Source organism: Motacilla alba, chromosome 5, assembly GCF_015832195.1.
Source record: "Motacilla alba alba isolate MOTALB_02 chromosome 5, Motacilla_alba_V1.0_pri, whole genome shotgun sequence".
Classification (NCBI taxonomy): domain Eukaryota; kingdom Metazoa; phylum Chordata; class Aves; order Passeriformes; family Motacillidae; genus Motacilla; species Motacilla alba.
In genome coordinates, this window is record NC_052020.1 from 3,130,372 (window position 1) to 3,151,581 (window position 21,210).

Genomic DNA, 21,210 nt, shown 5'->3' on the forward strand with positions numbered 1-21,210 from the left:
CAAGGCTTTATGAACTCATCATGAGATTTGCCTTGTTTCCAAATATCCAAAGAATGATGCTCAATCAGTGTGCTGGGGGAGTCTGAGCTCAACATTCAGGCAAGTCTTAGCACTCAGTTGTGAATACTCTTAATGCCTCCCTCTTTGTAGAGACAAACTTAGGGGAATCACTCATTAGGATGGCCAACAGAACAGAATTCTTATCTTCCTTTTTTTATTCACCAAAATTCAGATCTCACACATTAGGCACAAATTTAGAATAAAAAGTTGTAAGAAATGAGGTGTATCTCATGTATCTGGACTTTGTGCTACTCCTGAAATGGAAATTTCTTTTGTCTGGATCAAGATGCAGAATTTGATTAAGAATAATTAACACATTTTGAACAAATACTTCACATATAAAAAAAATCTGGTTGCTCATGCAGTCTCTCTAAGGGTGCATGCTTAGAGCAAACTTTTCATAGATTAGATCTGCAATGATCTAAAGCATTTTTGCACAAACTGAGGTTCTAAAGCTTTATCAAATTTCACAAATGCAGCCTGCATGCACAGTCTAGTCATACTAGTCATTTTTTTGAAAAGACAATATTTAAAATATTAAAAGATCATTCACCATTCAAAAAATACATTATTCCTGAGGACAGTGTGTGCCTTACTCTATAGGAAAATAACGTGCAGTCAATGAAAACAGCATACTGAGCAAAGTCTAGCAAAAAAGTTTCTCAGCTTAAGCAACTGGCTAGACAGTGGCAAGATCTTTACACACTGTTGATGTCCTCCAAAAGTAAAGGACACACAGAGTGTTTCTCCAAACTTTGTGTCCTTTCCCAGTGCATAAAATGCACCATGTCAGATCTACATACTTGCCTTTCATATGCTCCTATATCTCAGTGTTGAAAAAAGTTCAAAATATATATTTATATTTTTATATATATATATGTAAATCTCAAATACAAAAAGATTATTTAATGTGGTTTTTCAAGTCCAATTGGAATTTGCCTAGGTATGTATTGACACGTGCCAATATCAATAGCAGAAACAAGAAAGTAATGTTTCTGATTTTTGCCTGATTTTACCCTGTATCTTTATAACTTGGGCCAGCCAAGACATTTTGTTTTTAGAGAAAATATTACAAAGAGCTCACTTGTGACCTTCTGAAGCATTCAAATATTATCACAAGGTGGCGCACAAATAAAAACTGTGACACACGGTTACTGCTGTCAAACGGTGCTTGACAGTCCACAGAATGAGACAAGAGAGACAATAAATTAAATCAAACCTTGTGATTCTATTAGCACTGAACAGAGTGAAGTAATTTTTTTCTGATAATGACTCCTGAGGAACTTAATGCACAACCCAGAAAATGAAGGAACAAAACAGCCTTTCCAAAATATGGCAAGCTGAGTTCCATCTGCCCTTTATCACAGAATGAATGGGTAATGTACCTGACTGGGCCAGATCTTCTAATTTCTTTCCTCCTTTCATGCAGTACTATAGGTACTCCTAAAAGTGCCTTGTTTGGTAACAGAGCTGAAATTAACCAAGAAAGCTCATGAATGTGGTGAAACAACTGAAGAACTTAAAAAGTCTGATATTAGGCTCTCTGGATACAATAGATCCTATTTACTTACTTTGATGGGCTTTGGACTCTTGAAATTAATTTCACTGAAATAAAATAAAATTACTGTGCTAATAAATGCAAGAGAATACTGGAATCACACTTTTTAATTACACAGGATAGTGTGAATAGCAAAAATTCAGGTCTTTTCATATCTGTCAGCAGTGATTTTGCTGCAGCTTTATCCCTAAAAATAATGTCAAAATTTGTAGACTTTGCAGCTACTGTGCTTTGCTGACTCTTTGTTTTTTAGATTTTTCTCATCCAATACAGAGAAGCATTACTTAAAACTGTATGAGAGAAACAGAACAACTGTAACTGTTTATCTGTTCCCTTCCCTGCAAGGCATCCCTTAAATTTGTTTAAACATTAAGTGCTTTTCCTGTATTATGAAATGTTACTAACAGACAATTTCATCACCAAAATGTGACTATTAACCACAAGCAACACTGCAGTATGCTGTTTGCATATAAAAATTGAAATTTGATAATTCAATGAACATCTACTTTTTTAGTGATTTTATCAAAAAAATTCTCCCCAAAGTGTAAGAAGGCATAATAATAATAATATTAATAGTAAATCACATGTGTATGCATTTATATACAATCTGTATATATATTTGCCTGTATCCAGCTCCAATGTTATGACATACTTAGGCCAATAAAAGAAGTGTACATTACTGCAACATTTACTATTACAATAAGAAGAACCTTACTACAAATTGCTCTTCTTCTCCTTCCCTGAACAAGCAAGCCACAATGCTATACTGTATGTCTCATATATATTGGCAGAAGATTGCATACTATAAAGATAGAATTGTATTTTGAAGAGAAAGTCAATTGCACTGCATGGGAGTATGTCAAGTTAGCACTCTGCGAATTCATGGAATCATTGCCCAGGCAGATCAAGAGGAACAGTAACACAGTTAGCATGAAAATGACACTTCTTTCATCCTCGAAGCATGTGGAGATGGCCTTTCACACACAAAAGTGCAAGGACAACTCAACAGCTGTGTAATTTTCAAACAGAAAATTACCTTCTCCTGGTGCTGCTGTTTTCTTTCTGAATTTGGACTTTTTTGTTTTCAACTAGATGTATAAATTATTGACACTAATGTGCAAATCTTATACTGCATAGTATATATTTAGCAGCCACAGACCCCTTTTTTTAGGGTAGGACCACATCCACAATCTCAACAAGAGACTAGGACAAACCTGACAAAACAGTAAGCCTGAAAGATCAAGTCATGGCCACAAAGGCAACAACTGCTCTTTTCTTTAGAGGCATTACAGATGGAGCTGAGCAATCAGAAGCTGTAGAAGTAATGGACATCACGTAAGTTGGTTTTAGTCATGCCCTTACTATATAGGTTCACAGGTAATTTTCTATTTTCATCATGCTGATAGTATCTTCATAAACAGCATGAAAATCTATTGCCTTTTTCAAAATAGTGTCCAGATCTTTACTCTCTCTGCACATTTTTGAATGCCAATTGTCATTGGAGCTCATCGCAGTTACAGGTAAGACTTTTCATTGACATCACTGGAAACATCTATTTCTCGGTGCCCATCAAAGTATGGAACTGTACTGCCTAGCAAGAACATAAATACACCACCATCAAATCTCACACGGTTGCCAGACTGACTTCATTTTGTAACTTCGCTCTTCAATTTCCAAGTGTTTTTGTTGCAGCATGGTAGTGACTAAGGCCATTCATGGTGATACTGTTTCCCATTCTTTTTCCTTTCTCTTTGCAAATGTTCCAGTTCAGCCTCATACATCATTTCCTGGACTAAGTATTTCTCTCTTCTCATTCTGTCACACAAGTCTTTGGGTATGTCTGGAATTAGGTAGGCAATGAAAGACTTTATTCCAAAAACAAGGTGCTGAAAAGAAAAACAAAAATAATTGCTTAACATATCAATAAGTATTCCTTTGTAGGACTACACTTTAGAGCCTAAAAGTCTGTGGCAAAACTGGAACTGAGATTCAATTTGAAAGACAACTCCTTTGTTTGTTTGTTTGTTTTAATAAAAACACTCCTATTGATGTTTTCTAAGGAAAACAAAGGGTAGAGTTAGTGACTTAAATGAAGATGCGTACAACTAGCATACAAGATATGCTAATTTGATCAACAAATACCAATGCTACCTACAAGCAGTCTTTGTTCAGGGCTTATCATGGAAATAGGTAATCAGAGTCCTGGGGAGTTCGGAATACATACTTCAAACTTAGTATATATGTTTCAACTTTTATATTAACCAAGAGTCATGTATCATTTTCCTGACACACATTCTATCTTGTAACAACTGCGCCTAATATACACAAAACTTGCACTTCTTTTTCAATAAAATAGGAATGATTGGGCAGGGAACCAACACGATGTATAAGATGACTGTTAAGGAAATACGATTTTAGAGGAGTTCTACAGCAAGTGCATGCTCTGTCAATTCTGTTTGAAGTAGCTGATAGTCAACAGTTTGGGGAAGACAATTTTTTTTCCTCTGTCTTGACTGTAATGAACAAACAATTGATTAAATTGACAATTTACTTATAGGACAACTATAAAGAATCAACTCAGACCTATAAAAGGTAGAAAGGGATTGCTCCCTTTCACAACTAACCTCAAATACTATGATGAAGGCCAGCCGTGCTGCCAGGACATGCCAAAACTGCAAAGTGAATTCATACGGAGTCGAACTCCATGGTGGGGCTCTGTAGTCTCTGTACCTGCAGAGCAAAGAGAAACCCAGTGAGTTACCAAACCCAGTGCTCTCTTGAGCAACTAAAACTTTTGACTTGGTCAAGGGGTCTCTGGTTAATCCCAGATCTGGCTAAAAGGAAAGAAACTGAAGTGAAAGCAGACTTCAAGAGCAGTTAAACTGAAAGGGAGAGCTGTCCAGGATACAGGCTATTAAATAAAGCTGTTTACGAGACAGTACTTTTTGCTTCCAAAAATCCAGAGCAAACGGTTTCTTTTATAGTTACAAAGCTGAAATGTTAAGTGTGTTGATTCTAAACTGGTTCTTGTCTTTGCTTATAAGCATTTGAGAGTGTCCAGACAAAGTTTGCATAAATGAAATATAATTCTATTTTAAACTAATGCTCAGTGCAAAACTAAGTCAGAAAACAGGAGTGCACTCATATCCTATTTAATTTTTATGCTGTATTTCTTATATTCATCTTGCACAACTGTTTGCAATCTCAATCTGGGTTAGAGAGGCAACAAAAATTTTAATTGGGTATTTTAATTTATTGACCTCCGAATGCTTAACAAAATTGAAATGAGGATTTTTACCCTTCTTGGAAGCTTGTAAAACTTTTAAATTAAATAATTCATAAAAATGTGAAGATAATGGCTTGCAAGAGTCCTACAAAAAATTCAAACACAAATTTCCAGTATGTTAGCAGTGTATCCTACCACACACTCTTTGCACCCGAGGCCTCCATGTTGAACAAACATGAACTCCAATGCTTTTATGGGCAAAAAAGAAATGCCAGCAATTTCAGCACTTTCAATTTACTGTCTGCAATAATGTCCATGCCTGTATTACAGTAAGTGAGAGCAAGGAAACGTACCGACAGTATCCTGAGTATCCCATCCCAAGTTCACTCAAATCAAATACTGACAAACTGCTGTTGACATATCCTTTTAAGCATCTGAAAGAAAAAGCCATGTGGGCAGCACTTTCTTCATAAAGTGGTTATACAATAAACACATCCTCTATGTAAAACATATTCTGCTATCAGATACTGTGACCACAATACTTTATTTGCTTATCAGGACAAAAGCAATTCTGAAATTCATGCAGAGAAGAAAAGTTTACTGGAAAAAAAAAGACTAACATCTGTTTCAGCTATAGTACTGTTTAAAAGTCTACTTTCAGCACTTGTCATGATTTTGCTTCTTACCTGCTGGGAGATATAAACCAAAAATTGTTGCTACAATGTTTTAAACTGTTTTCTAAAATTACTGAACTTTGAAAGATGGATAGAAAGGCAGAGAGCAGAATAATTTAACACCCTTGCAGAATTGGCCACTAATAATGCAGCATATACAAAAAATAACAGGTTTTATGAGTTTTCATCAACAGTAACACGAACAGTGTATATATACCAAACTGTTATATTAAAGGCAAAAATGTATTACTATGTATTACAGAAATTATATAAATATATTGGCTTATGACTGTAGGAGTGAATTTTTGCTGTTGCTTGAAAACCACACAGACATTAAAGATATCCTATCTTCTTTAAATCTGTCTTGTAACTTAACTAAAGCACATTTGAAAGTCAAAGAAGATATAAGAAGAGATGCATGAGGAATGCTTTTATAATCCTGGATCTTCAGGTTTGCTGTAATACCTCAAACCACTACTGACAAAAGAAGAAATAGAATTACTTAGTGCCCTCTTAAATGGGTAGGCTGCATCAAGTAGCCTAGCATTTTTCTATATGTCTTTTTTCATCCTATCCCACCGCACTATTTTTGCCCTTAAACTCTCTTTTCCTGTGACAGCTCAGGAACCGTAAATCACTATTTTTGGGAGCATGTATGTGTGTTTGGGAATGTATTGGGACAAGACAGCATAGACCTACTGCAGAGAAGAGGAAAAGCTTATCTAGAAAAGATGTGAAAACTCATGCACAATGTACAAACTTTTTTGTTTGCATTCAGGAGGGAAGAGATGATTTTCCACTTCTGTAAAGAGCTACTTCGCAAACTCTTTGAAACAGATGACTTACTCACTCTTCCCATCTAGGAAGGTTTGCACAGATGTAAAGAAATGTATCTGATATATGTTATCACAGAAATACAGCAGTAAATTGTGCTTCCATTCAAAAATACATGTATATATAAAGAATATCCTAATTACTTTTCTTGTCTGTACCCTTGATCTGTACAGGGACCATATTTGTATGCATAGACAAAACGTGGAATGTAATCAGAAGTAATGGCAATGACAAAGGCATTGGTGATGACAGCCAGAACGCCAATTCCTTCCAGAATTCCATACCAAATACCTAGAAACAAGACAAATTTCAACAAAGTAGTCAGTTTTTTATAGTCATATTAAGTCATTAAAGTTATATCAGTGATAATAAAGTCATTATTAGTCATACGGTTTTCCTTTCTTGTTGAGAATGAGTTATGAGACAGAAAAACAAGTCAAGATAAAGCCATGTCCCCACATTGCAGCCACCATCCATGCCACCCAAATGAAATCTTACAACAGGGCACACCCTGCTGAGAAGATACAGCCAAGCAATAAAGACATAACAGTAATTTTTTCTTATGAAGGCCAAATAGGAGGTTCTGGAAAGAGATTTCTTATTTAATTAAATTTTATATTAAAAGTTAATTCAGTCCTTTTATTTAATTTCTAAATTCAATTTATTTTAGACCCAGAGTTCCACAAATCAGAAGCCTGAAATACTTTTAGCCTGTTTTCAATATTCAAATTATAATGATTCCTTATTGCAAATGAGAAACAAATGTGAGTAATCCTCTTTGTAAATCAACTGTAAATCAACTAACCATCCTTTTGTTGCCGAAAAGAAAAGCTGTCACTGAAATCTGTTGGTTACGTTACCATCTTGACACATGAAATACTTCAGGAAGCTGTTCTCAAGAGGAAAATCCAAAGAGATGGTAGCTGACAGTCACTGGGTTCTCTTACCTATATCTGTTGCTCTTGCAGGCATGGGTCTTCGCCACTGAGTGACAAACTTGTATGCATCTAACCTGATTTCTATGATGTTGTTGAGCAGTGCCAGGAGAGGTGCCAGGGGGAAGGCAGCAACAAAGATGGTGGTAAAGCCAAACTGTAAAACTAGACAGGCATTTCCATGGTTAGAAATTGGAAATTCAAAAAATCTTTTAACACGCAACATAGTTCTACCTTCTGAAGAAAACCAATACCTCCCAAATTTGCTCACCCATCTCTAAATATTCATCCATTAAACCATGGAGATTCATAGGTTGCAGATTCCAATCCTTTTCCCATTGAGGTAGAGAAATTTTACTCTCCACTGACTGCCCTCTTCTCTTCATTTTGCGTCGTGACCACCAATTCTGTAATAAACTTTATTAGATAAAGAGAGTATTAATGACTGTATCTGCTCACAGATTTAAATATGTTCTGGTACTGTTCTGAAATAAATGGGCCTGTTTTAAATAGCATCTGGATAATTACTTAAATATTTTATGGAAAATTTTACAACATCCTCTTAGATACAATGCAAAGAACTTATAAAAGATCTCATAATTCTGCATTATAATTTTAATTGTCTTTAATGTAGCATGTTTGGCTTTGTACAAATAAGCTTTTTAAGAATATGGAACATGCTTGCATGGACTTTTTTATTTTGGTAGGATTTACCTGAATGACAAAATTGGAAAAAAAAAAATCACGCAAAGCAAGAGTTCTAAAAAATAAATAATGCTTTATTTCAATCCTGTAAAAGACAAACCAGGTCAGTGGAACTCAGTAAGAATGCCATAGTAAAACACACTGAATACTATAATACATACATTTTTGAACAAACCTAAAAGCCTAGATATTCTACAGAATATTTATTTTCTTAAAGCAGGAAAAAGTGTTTAAAAAGGTATTGCTGTATGTGGAAATATTTAAAACTATTCCTCATAAAGCTGTGCAAAAATCTTTTCACAAAGTACTCATAAATATTAAGGAGATAGGCTCATGAACTAAACTGTTATTTAAATGAAAAATATCATCTAGTACTGACACATGGACCAACTAAAGACTACTATTTTTTTCTAGATAATATGGAAAAGAGACTAAAGATGGGAAATCCCTTTCTTGTAAGTATTTTTATAAAAAGGCTGCTCTTTTTTCTCTCAAGCTAATTTAGTGTTTGGCTCTTGATCTCTCTTGTTACTGAAAGAGCAGTTTTTGTTTGTTTGAAAGATAAACTGTTGCCTATGTTGCAAACAATGGTTTTGTCAAAACAAAACATTTATTTCTGTAACAGAATATAAGCATGTTCTAAAATAAATTTTAGACAAAGTTAACATCCTGCTTGGCTGAGAAGATAGGAAGCCTGGCAGTTAAAGTAGGTTTCTCAATTTCAAAAATCCTCATTCCACAACATACAGTACACTGTCCCTCATGTGCAGAATAACTGCAATTGCATGTTGTGAGCAAAATCCTTTCTAACATATTTTCAAGGCTGAGACTTCAATTTGATCAGTATTTGATGATCAACATTTTACAGGAAACATATTCTTACAGTTTCAAGAGAAATGTAAGACTCTTAGCTCATTAGTCATTTCAGAGGCTGAACAACTCTGTATTATGCAAAATGAAATCCTAATAAAGAACTTAACATACCCTGAGAATCGTTATCTCAGAGTGGAAGACAATGCTTTCCTTGCAAATAAAGTGACAATATCTGAGGTGCAATGAGTGAAAACATTCTGCAAACATAAAACCACTTCTCCCTAGCAGTGAATCATGCTAAAATGTATTTACTGTTTTTAAAATGAACTTTAACATCTGAACTTACGGATAGCCTAGTTCCATGAAGTTGTTCCACATTTGTTTTAAAACCATAATAACTCCCATTTGTAAGCACAGATCTATCAAGCAGCCACTAGGATGACACTGAAATGAAGTGGAAGAGATCAACAGCTAAAATCAGAGAATTCATTTATTTTTTATTTGTTCAGTGTGCAAATAAAAAATATTAAGTATGTGTGTTGAAAAACACTAATCTCCATCTGCAGAAACATTAAAAGAACTGTTAATAAAATAAATATTAACAGACTTCAGCTGAACAACCTTTAGACATATTATTAGATATTAGATCATATTGCCTAATTTAAAGGTATGTGTGCTACATATATGATAAATTATATAGACCGTTTCACTTAGACCAATAAGTACTTACTAATTTCAAAAAAATTGAGCAATATTTATTTTGCAATAATCTAAGTCTAAAGAAAGATTCACTAGCAGAATTTCTGGTACTGGTATGTTATCCATATTAAACTGATAAATAATTACAGAACTATTTTTTAATTAATTGACTACAAAGTTATAATATTTTACTCTGTGGCTACCAGATTTCAGTAGAAGAAATCTGATTTTCAGAGAAAAGAAGAAACTTCAGCATACTGGTGAGCTGCAATTCTAACATTCTAGTTAAATTTTGAAAATATTATTTTTCTTTTTTCAGAACTCTATAAAATTATAGATTATTTTGGGTTAGAAAGAATCCCTTAAAATGATCTAGTCCAAACTTCTGCAATAAGTATGGCCATTTTCAGCTAGAGGAGTCCCATCCAACCTGACTTCGAATGTTTTCAGGGATAAGACATCCATCACCTCTCTAGATAACCTGTCCTGGTGTTTCATCATCCTAATAATAAATAAAAAAATATTTAAAAAACCACTTCCCTACAGCTAGTCTAAATCTAGTCTCTCTTAGTTTAAAATCATTAATCCTCACCCTTTCTCAAAAGGCCCTACTAAAAGTTTGTCCCCTTCTTTCGTTCAAGAACCTTTAAGTACTGAAAGGCAGTAATAATGCCTCCTTGGAGCCTTCTCTGCTCCAAGCTGAGTATCTCCAACTCAGCCTGCCTTCATAGGAGAGCTGTTCCAGCCCTCCGATTCAATTTGTGGCCCTCCTCTGGGCCCATTCCAACAGATCCATTTTTTTCTGTGCTAACAGAAATTTACAACGTTGATTAAAAAGCTGATGACTTTATATTTATGTCCTCTATCCAAAAATTCCAAGTACCAGGAGATTCCAATCTCACAGGATTCACAGTGCATGTGAGGTAAGGGACTATTACTGATGGCTGTTCCCTAAGACAGAGGCAGAAAGAACTCGTGTGCCTTGGTCAGAGTACAGCACACTGGAGAACAAAGAAGGAAAAACCCATCTCCTGGATCCTATCCTTTGCTATATATAAGAGTTTAACATTTGCTGCACTTGGAATAATAAAATCTTTAAACTGGGCTTCATCCACTTCCTTTTCACTCATGGAAATATCACAGGAACATAAAACAGGATTGTTTACCTCTTCCAGCCTCCATCTGTTAAAAAGCTTGTTGTACTTTCCTGGGCGGCCTGCAAATCTGGAAAATAAGATTTCTGTTTCTCAGTGGACATTCCAGAAACATCCTGTATCAGTAGCTGTTTCATAACATTCACTGAATTCAGGTAATATCAACAGAATAAATCACACAGGCTTAAATCTGGTGTCCATAGGATATGGAAGTTTCAGAATGCAAACAAAGACCATCATTTTGCAAGTGATCATAAACTTTTATTATGCCCTGAATAAAAATCCTAGCTTCAGAGATTTAAGATGTTAGCTATTCAAACTCTAATCTACTTCTAAGAAGACAAGCAAGCAATTACAACTAATAGGAATTAACTGCAGCTCAGGGATCTGCTTGCCCATGTGAAGCGTACACTTGATTTGGAAAACAAATCCCAGCTGTTGATGACCTCAATGAAAGTTATAAAAGAGAGAAAGAAACCCATGCCTGGTCCTATTAGATACAGGAGAGAGCAATACACACAGAAATTTTGGTATTGTATGGTGAATACACCACTGAATGCAACAAACAGATTCTCACCAACAGTCTTTACTAGGCTTTTTTTGGTTTTGTTTGCTTTTTTCCAAACAATCCTGACCTGAAATTGTACTGTAAAACTTAATAGAAGATACCCCAAAATGTTCTGTAGGTTCTGCAGGAATAGTAAGTGTGCCCATTACAAAATTGAACTGAAGATGAAGCAAGGCTAGATCTGTGCTGTATCTCATGCTCTAACCTAAAGATTCACACAAAAATTGGAGTCAGAATTTCTGCTTCCTGCTCTTGTATAAGTTTTGCCAGACAATATTTACTATTTACAGAAATGCATTATTGGAAATGTAACTCAAAGGGAATAAACAAGAAAAGATTAATAAAGCCTTTTAACACAGGGCTAAATACCCACATTTGAAAGTGGCAGCATTTTCAAAAGTTCTGCTTTCTTATTTAGTAAGAAAGAAATGTACATTAGCATTAAAAAGTAGAATTTTTACTCTTTAGTTTCATGAGTAAACATTGCAATGGTCCAACCCCTCCAAACATTCACAATTATATTTAGTGTTTTAATTGTGCCCAGAAAGCAACTCATACCTAAACCTTATAGTTCCATCTGTCCCTGTATTTTCTTCAAATCTGTAAAATTAGTGAAGATTCTGAGTTCTGTGCAAGTTTTCTTTTAAGTGCAATTGGCAAGCGTAACTTACCTGCCAAGAAAAAAGGCAATGTAGAATATAGAGCTGTTCAAGTTGACAAACTGGAAGAGGAACATTTTCAAGGCAAAGCTGTTTTCCCACTCAGATTCTGTTCTAGGGTGCTCTTCAGAAAGACACAATATACATTATATAAACTACAATGAAATTGAGTTGTGCATAAGTTTGCTCACAAATCAATCAGTATTAACAAAACAAGTGATGGTTTTAAATCATGGTGCCCCATCATGTTGCAATTGATTTCTTTTCATTGCCCCACCATAGACTATGTTGTTTCTATGTGAAAGCAGAAGATAGGAACCCCTTGGTTCAGAATAAATCATAATACTATGGGAAGATACTTGTTTCACTTCCATGAAAAAATCTGGAAACCAGTGTGAAATTTTTATCTTAAGATTAAAGGTATTTTGATTAAAAGAAAAAAACTCACCACAAAAAAAACCCCACAAAACCCAACCAAACAACAACAAAACCCAAACAAACAAAACCCAAAGCAACCCACTGTCGTGGTTTGAGAGGAAGTGAGTTTTTGGGAGGTGGTGGTGGTCAAACCAATAGGTGCTCAGATGTGAATATTGGCACCTGGTTTGGCCATTGAGGATATGGATACGCCTCTGAGAACACAGGGATTAAAAGCGAGGAACTCCCAGGAGAACTCTCTCTCTTGGTTCCGGTGGATGGAGAGGTCAGACCTGCCCTGCCCAGCTGCGGGCTGGGCGGGGGAGGTAGGCCGGAGCCTTGGGTAAGGAAAGGAGGTGAAGGCCCCTGGCCCCGGCAGGACAAGAGTGAGTTCCCCACAGATTATGGAAGGGTGGAAGAACTCTGTGAGGCATCAGGCAGCCCCCCTTTCCCAGGAGGGAGAGATATAGAGAGAGAGAGCTGCCAGTGCTACCTTGAAATTTGATAGCACTGGCCTGGCCGAGAAGGAGAAGGGAGGGCAGTGGGAAGAGTGCCCGGCAGAGCCAGCGTGGGAGTTCTGGACGAGTAGAGACTGTGATTTTAACCCTTCTGTGGGATGATGGAAACCTTGCAAATGCTGATCCTCCGGGAGTTGAAGGAGGAGAGAGACGGAAATAAAGTAAGAGGAAATACGCAAGTGTGATGAAAGCTGTGAAGGTTGAAGAACGACTGAGAGAAGTTGAGAAAAATCCTAGGTGGAGGAGATGATGGAGTGGCTTTTGGCTGGACTTGTCTTGTATGGCCATGGACAGAACCTTTCCTGTAATACAGAGACTGCATTTTAGGGGGAGGCGATGGCTTGGTGCCAAAGGAGTGATGTGAGCGGAGACGACAGGTGATGAGGTGATGGTGAGATCCCTCGGCCCCAGGGGGTGAAATACTGGGGGGGACTAGTGTCCCAAAAAGGTGAGAGACTGTAGTTTTCTCCTGGAACTGGGCGAAGCATCCTTGAAAAGGGAAACCCTAAAAGCAGCTCTGGTCCATGTGCAATGGTGAGAGCACTGAACACGGAAGGAAGAAGTCATGAAGGTGGTTGCTGAGTGACGTGGAAACACAACTGAACTCGGCTGTGTTTCCAGGGAGAGCCTGTGGCGCAAGGGGGACTCTTCTCTCCTTGATGAAATGAGAGGTGATTGTCGGAAGGGTGGAGATGAACTGAGTTGATTATTTGAAGGGTGATGGACTGGTAAAAATCTAAGGTTTTGTTTTATGATGTGGGAAATTGAGTGGGGGGAGGAGAAACATTTTGAAAGGTTTCCATTTTGCTCTGTGTGTTAATTTTATTGTAGTTATATGATAATAAAGTTTTTTTTTCCCTTTATTCACAAGTGGAGGCCTGCTTTGCTCTGTCTCTGATCGCATCTCACAGCAGACACCGGGGAGGGTGTGTTTTCATGGGGGCACTGGCATTGGGCCAGCGCCAAACCATGACACCCACCCACTCCAAAGACCTGAAAGAACTTGGAATCAGTAGAGCTGCCAAGGGAAGCAGAGGTGAAAGAGTCACCTAAAAGCCAGTTGATTTCTAATCCAAGCTTCTCACCTTCTAAATACTTTTGTAAAACCTTTACTTCATCCTCAAGAGCTCCCTTTCATAAAGCTTGAGGAGTGCCAAACAGTTTATAACTCAATGAGGAAAGGACAGAGGTTCTCTCTCAGCTTCTTTTGGAAAGAAATGCAGAAACATGTAGTAGGACTACAAGTGCTCTGTGTGGGTCTGCACTGCCTTGGATATCTTTCCTTAAGATTATTTATGTCTGAATTAGAATTTGGTGATAACGTTCACAAAATAATTTTTACAAAATCTATCTTTGATGGGCATATCAAACTTAGAATATAGTACATTGGTAAAAGTTTTAAAGCACATGAGTTGTAAAAGCATATGAGTTGTAAGTCTAAACTGCCTGGATTCGTCAGTCAAAATTTGTACTACTTAACTACTCTGATCTACTGATGACTAAATTTGGATAGAAATATACAGGATACTACTAGCTTTACATAAGGACAGTTGTTCCCAGAAGGGTGCCCTTTTCTGATGTAAAACACCTTAGCAAGAAGAACATGCTACCTATCTGAAACACCTAATGTTCCATTATGTTTAATTCAAGAAATCTTTTTTGAAAAAAATTCTTTCATGTATTTTGGGAAAAAACTGCTTAAACACTTAAAAAATTATTTTCTTTCCCATTCTATGACCCATAACAATACAAAATACTTTAAAATGAATAGAAATAATTTTGATATGAAAGAATACTTTAAAATATTTTAAGAATTTGATTAAGTTGGCTATAAATTCTGAATTTTTCTAGTCTGTTCTACTGCCTGTTAGGTGAAACACTATAAAGCTTTGAGCACCTCGTTTAATACTTTAACCGAAAGAGGGAGCTGTGGAATTTAAGCAGACAGCTGGCATTTAACCAAAACAAGATCACTTGCATATTTTGACATGGGCTAAAAGTGTGCATGTAAAATGAAACACTAAACAGTAACACATTGACACAGCCAGAGACCTTAAATTCTGTCTTTGCTTTCTTGTTTTCTATAAGCTTGAAAGCTTTATGTCTGTGATTGAATCATGACTAGAGGCTTCAGTATAAAATTTTAATGTTACAGAATTGGAGGTACTATATAATTCATGACTTAACATTTTTATCTGGGACAACTTAATTTTATCTTAACCCATTTTTTCCATCAGAAAGATCAAATTAAAAATTAATAAAAAAGAAACAAAGCATTTGGGGAAAATAGAAAAAACCCTTTAGCATGCTAAGAAAGAATAAGTTTTGACTTTCGCTCCAAAATAAGATTACTATTTTTCAACGTATATCATGAAACATTAAAAGCAGAAGTATAAGAATAAATTCCTTATTTTATTTCCTCACGGAAATGATAATATATTTTTTTCTGTGATATTTATTACTTGCTTAGGGAAATGCCAGAAATGTACTTCACAGATCAAGTTTTCAAAACACTTTTTAAAAGGTAAACGAAGAAGTATACTATAGAGGTATATGCCAGAGCCAGCAAGAACCACACCATTAGAAAGACCTACATACCTAGATCTGTCAGGAGATAGGCAACTTTTTCATACACCTAAAAAATAAATGAAATGGTGTAAGTATAGGACATCCTGGCTGTAGTGATGACAAATCCACATTAAACAAGCATCAAAGCATGATATTGTCTTGCTCTATAGTATCGAGGTGTCACAGTACAGTTTTCCTTTGCATGAATATGGGTACTGGCTTGAGGATATCAGCCTTGTATTGAAAACTTCTCTTTATATATTGACCATCTCAAGTCTTTATTTTGAATGTCATTTAGCCCCAGGCAGTTGCCAACTCTGAAATATATTTCCTTCAGTATACTACAAATAGCAAGTTATTTTTGATAGCTTTGCTTGCTCACTTGAATATACATTTTATGATGTGGAGTGACCATACATAATAACAGAAATAACTAGAGGACTCTGATCTGAAGAATTATTTCTTATTGCAGCAAGTGCAATTCCTTAAGAGAACTAAAAGCCAATGTTTGCTGGGTTATTATTCCTTTTTATGTGTTTGTGCTTGCATGGGAGCAGAAAGATGATAAATAATAATGCAGCTGAAATAATAGAGTTTCTGTCTGTGTAATGCTGTAAGAGCAAATGATTAAACCTGTGCTGTTACATGACAGAAAAAACTTAACACCAAAATCATATATCACAGTGATTTCAGGACTGTGCAACACTGATATCACAGCTGAATTTTAATAAGAACTCATTAATCAAAAACAACCTAGAAACCAAATTCTCAGTCAAGAAAATAACGTAGTTCAAATTAGAACTACATCTCCAATTAGAGATCTACTGCAAAAGGTAATATTAAAAAAACACAAATGTAAAAAGCATTAATCTATACCCCTGTAACTTGGTGACATAAGCAAAGATGTGCAGTGACAAAATAAGGAGGAGTTAGAGAAAAACATTAACAAACATTGCATCAGAGGAGAAAAATCCACTGCAATAATAGCTTCAGATACTGCTACATGAAAAAGCATGAACATCTAATACATGGGTAACTCAGTAAGCCTTTAAAAATTTCTCTTTTTAATTGCTTCTTTAAAAGAACAGAAGACTTACAACATTGAGTGACATGATGATCATAAAATTGATACAGACTCCAGTGCCAGATGTTGCAAACTGCCAATACTTCTTGATGAAATACCACTTGAAAGAAGCAAACTGCTCCATGGCTACCAGTCGATACACCACAACTGCAAACACTGCAGTAAGGACGAGTGAAATCTACAGGTATGCATTTATGAGCAGAGGTATTAGAACAAAAGGAATCACATCTGAAATTATATCCACTGAAACAATAAAACTAGCATTTTAAAGATTGATATTTGTTTTGGAGAGCAGAATTTGAGAGAACAAAAAATCAAAGATGAGTTACAACATTTCTTTACTGGTCTTTTCCAATATAACAATATTCCATCTTGGGAAACAAAGAGACCCCTGAACAAGCAGTAAGACGGACAATCAGTTTTGCCTATCTTATGTAAATCCACTAATCTTAATGAATGCACTCATGCTGAGTTACTATTTATATCAGAGTAAGATGAATTACAATACAACAGTTCTAATATTATTAAACATCACCATGAAGAATATTCCTGAGACAGACACCATCAGTCGACTGAGCTTATCAGGGAAAGGCTGAAAAGGTTCAGATTTTCCGGTGATAGGATTTACTCTTTCCACTTGGGAATATTTAGCTTCAAACTGGGGACGCAGCTCTTCCTGGAACGACAGGGTGGATTCCATTTGTTGTATTACTTATTTCTCTCAAGAATCAGACATACATGTAGAACATGATACTGATATAGATCATTTTTATAATGCTGCAACTCAAATACCTAAATAATTTGCTCTTTTGAAAATATTTGGAAGTAGTGCTGGAGAGCAGCAAAGAACAGAAACCACAGGAGCCTTCCCCACTATGTGAGGGTGTTAAAAAGAATCATAGGTCATATTGCTGATTTGGACACTAGATTGTCTGCAAATATTGGTAACAAAACTATAAATTAGGGCCAGTTATAATGGTGTTGTTTGTGTTATGAGAGCCTTTATTAAAAATAGCCACCGGCTTCTATGTACCCATCCACAAAAAGCTGTAAAAAACAAGTGAAGACTATTGACTTAAACTGCAATTAAATCACCAATATAGGCAGACTACAGCTATGCTGACTAGTAATTTATGGAATAAAAAGAATTATTATTGCTGATGCTGATAGCAGAATGTTCGAGGATAAGCTACACCTTTCCAAGGATACAAAATCTAGTTTCTGTCTTGTTGCTTGTCTTGGTCCTATTTTTATGCAGGATTAGGAATTTCCAGAACAAGAAACCATAGAACTGACAGGCATTTGTGCTGACATCAGAAGCAGCTCCTGTCCTCTGTATGGAAAGTATTTGCACTCAGTTTTTCCAAGGATACTTTTAATAAATGTAGAATTATATTTGGTTAGTTGCAAAGGCAAAGTTAGTTAGGTGCAAAAGGCAAAGTATCCTTGTACAATCTCAAGCATACCTCTGTATTCTGCAACTAGTGCTACAAATACAAATATGATCTGAATGACAAACTCAGATGACTGATATACGATATGGATTGAATACTGAAACTTTGACCATGCTGATAGCATGGTTTACGTGTAAACTTCTGTTTCTTCTTACCTCTTCATCTTCCCAGTCTATGAGGTCCCAGTCGTAAGTCAATACAGCCCTCCGTCTTTTCCAAAACTCTAGAAAGACTGTTGCTGTGGAAAACAACTGTACTTTAATTACAGGGGGGAAAAAAGGGCCATGCAGATCTTAAGAAAATCAGCAATGTAACATATAATTAGCCACTTTCTGACAGTTTTCCTCATAGAATCGGAAAACTCTAAGCAGCTTCAGGATAATCCCTGTTAAATTTAAAACAGTACTTAACAATGTTTATCTAAGAAACATATTTTTCTTGTCTGCAGTAGCTGTACAGAGATAGGTACCCGTCAACATGAGACATTGCCATCCCTTTAAATTCATCATTATATTCAAAATATAGACTCTTCTCTTGAAGAAACAAGGAAACACATACACAATGATATTTATTAATAAAGAGCCAAGAGCTATCTCTGTTTATTCAGTTCAAATAAGAACCTGACTTCTTTCCCAACTATACCAGTTTTATACTGTAGCAGTCTTGCTACTAGAATAATTCTTTAACAATTATTTCTAATCTAGGTGTGAGAGCATAATCAGATTTTTCATGTACTTAGGGGCTTGGGTAAGATCATTACACCTAATAAATAACTCCAAATTTCCAAAACACTGTAGAGTCTGCCACTGAGGATAAGACACCTTCTTTAGGGTGTGACACCTTGTTTAGAGTGTTTTGATGCCTATCAAAACATAGAATTGTCCAATTGTTCCTTGAAAAACAATGAATTCAAATAGGAAGTAAGAAAATTTGCTTCCTTCTAGAAAGCCAACTGCTTAGAAGAAGGATTTTTAACTCAAAATAAACAGGATGGTCACATATTCCTATCTTTATCTATATTTCTGTACTATGTTTAATATCTTTTTGGGTTTCTATACATACTTGATACATAATTAGTTATATATATTATACGTGTATCTACATAATTATACATTACTTATTTATATAATATATGCTCTTCACATTGCTCTTAACAGTGTTACATACAAAGAAGCTAAACTGGGGATAATACACAACTCAATAAAAAAAACCCAAACGAACAAATTAATAAAACCAGCCCTTATTCTCTCTGCCCCCTGCTCAAAACAAAACAAACAAACAAAACCCTAAAAATAAACTTTAAAAAAGAAAAACAACAAAACACAAATGTAGTTATGATATTTTATGAAAATCCTTTTGTCGGGATTTTCTTCTCCTGAGAAGCTGAGGGCCTCAGCTTCAAAATGAAAACAAATTACTATCTGCTGCTGTGGAATGCAACAGGTGCTTTCTTGATTGGTCCATGTGAGGTGTTTCTACTTAATAACCAATCAAGGAGGCAGCTGGTTCAGACTCTCTGGGAGTCATAAGCCTTTGTTATACATTCCTTTCTATTCCTGTCTCATCTTCTGATGCATCTTTCTGTTCTTTTAGTATAGTTTTAGTGTGTTTTTTTTAATATAATATATATCATAATATAATAAACCAGCCTTCTGAAACACGGAGTCAAGATTTCTCCATCTCTTCACCCTTGTCCTGGCTGCCATGAAGACCACACACAAACCCTCTAAAAAAATCACTCACAGGAAAAAGCATGACAAAGTAGGAGAGGCTTGAAGACAAAAGAAATGTTACTTTTTTCAGGTATAAATCTCCTTCATTCAAGTGGTGAAGTACCTACATACATGGAGATCCAAATAATTAATGATGCTGAAGAATAACTTATTATAGAATTTACTGTACTGTCATATGAGAGCTCATATGTGGGAGTTAAAAACTAGATGATACCAATCTGTTTCCTATATAGAAAAAATACCCCTCACCAAAACCTCACTGAACAACATATAATGAACAGCAGACCTACTACAATCATGTGACTTCAAGGTGAGGTTCTCATTTATCTCAATCTAACATTTGAAAAATTAATGCTTATACACAGTTTCCAGTTTTGTACTGTAAAAGAAGTTTACATCAGCACACAAATTCAGCCTCATTCATAACTTCTGGACTGATTTAGTTTTCAATTTTCTCCTGGCAGCATTCTGCCACTATGACACTCACTGCTCAAGGCTACAAAACATTATCCATCAACTTCCCAGGTTAATTGTAAAAAATTCTAATTCTTCACAAGGCAGCATAAATCTTTAGCATGCTCTTAGAATCACTGTCTGCCCAGAAAACATTGCCTTGAGAATACCATCCATATATGTTTCATGACCTCACTCCATAGCAACGTGGATTTCAATTAGCAATGTGGTTTTGAATGATTCCCTTCTGAGTATGAGGTTTGTTTATAGAACCATGGAATTTTCTTATGAAATTAAGCTTTTGTTCCAGAATCATGAAATGGTTAAGATTGGAAGGGATCATCTGGTCTAATCTCCCTGCTTAAGGAGGGTCATCCAAGAGCATATGGTACACGACTGCATCCAGGCAGTTCTTGAATATCTCCAAAGAGGAGGTATTATATATATCCACAACCTCTCTGAGCAGCCTTTTCCAGAGCAAGCAGGAGAGAAGTCCTTCCTCAGATTCAGGCGAAAATTACTGTGCATTAGTTTCTGATCACTGTTTGACACTGAGCAGATACCGGCTCCATCCTCTTTAACACGCTCCCTTCAGATACCTAGATACATTCATGAGATCCCCTTGCAGTCATCTCACCTCAAGGATGAACAGGCCCAGCTCCCTCAGCCTTCCGGCAACTCCAGGAGCTCCTTGTCTTTCTTGACATGAGAAGCCCAGAGCAGGACACACCACTCCAGATGTGCCTCACGAGGGCTGAACAGAGGGGCAGGATCACCCACCTCGACCTGCTGGCAGCGTTCTCCCTAAGGTACCACAGGATCCCATTGGCCTCATTGTCCACAGGCCACACTGCTGGCCCATGGACAATTTGTCATCCACCAGGACCCCCTGCTCCTTTTCCACAGAGCTGCTTCCCAGCAGGTCAGCCTGCTTGGGGTTGTTCCTCCCCAGGTGCAAGACCCTGCATTTCCCTCTGTTGAATTTGACAGTTCTTCTCTGTCCATCTCTCCAGCTTGTCGAGGTCCCTGTGAAGGGATGCACAGCACTCTGGGGCCATTTCTCCCATCTTTATGTCATCTAAAACATACTGAAGGGGC

General features: G+C 36.3%; 1 protein-coding gene across 8 annotated transcripts in view; it reads right to left on the reverse strand.

The window, feature by feature from the left end:
* Positions 1-200: 200 nt before the first annotated feature.
* Positions 201-21,210, reverse strand: part of ANO3 (anoctamin 3) — a 125,328-nt gene continuing 104,318 nt past the window's right edge. For all 8 annotated transcript variants that reach the window (XM_038137800.1, XM_038137797.1, XM_038137799.1 and 5 more), the window contains 13 exons: positions 18,082-18,164; positions 17,008-17,148; positions 16,486-16,650; positions 15,419-15,455; positions 11,898-12,009; positions 10,671-10,728; positions 9,152-9,249; positions 7,559-7,704; positions 7,300-7,452; positions 6,496-6,643; positions 5,198-5,278; positions 4,243-4,348; positions 201-3,504 (listed from right to left, as the gene is read on the reverse strand). In XM_038137800.1, the coding sequence (XP_037993728.1) occupies positions 3,322-3,504; positions 4,243-4,348; positions 5,198-5,278; positions 6,496-6,643; positions 7,300-7,452; positions 7,559-7,704; positions 9,152-9,249; positions 10,671-10,728; positions 11,898-12,009; positions 15,419-15,455; positions 16,486-16,650; positions 17,008-17,148; positions 18,082-18,164 (1,511 nt within the window). In that variant the 3' untranslated portion in view covers positions 201-3,321. The remainder of the gene's footprint in view (positions 3,505-4,242; positions 4,349-5,197; positions 5,279-6,495; positions 6,644-7,299; positions 7,453-7,558; positions 7,705-9,151; positions 9,250-10,670; positions 10,729-11,897; positions 12,010-15,418; positions 15,456-16,485; positions 16,651-17,007; positions 17,149-18,081; positions 18,165-21,210) is intronic.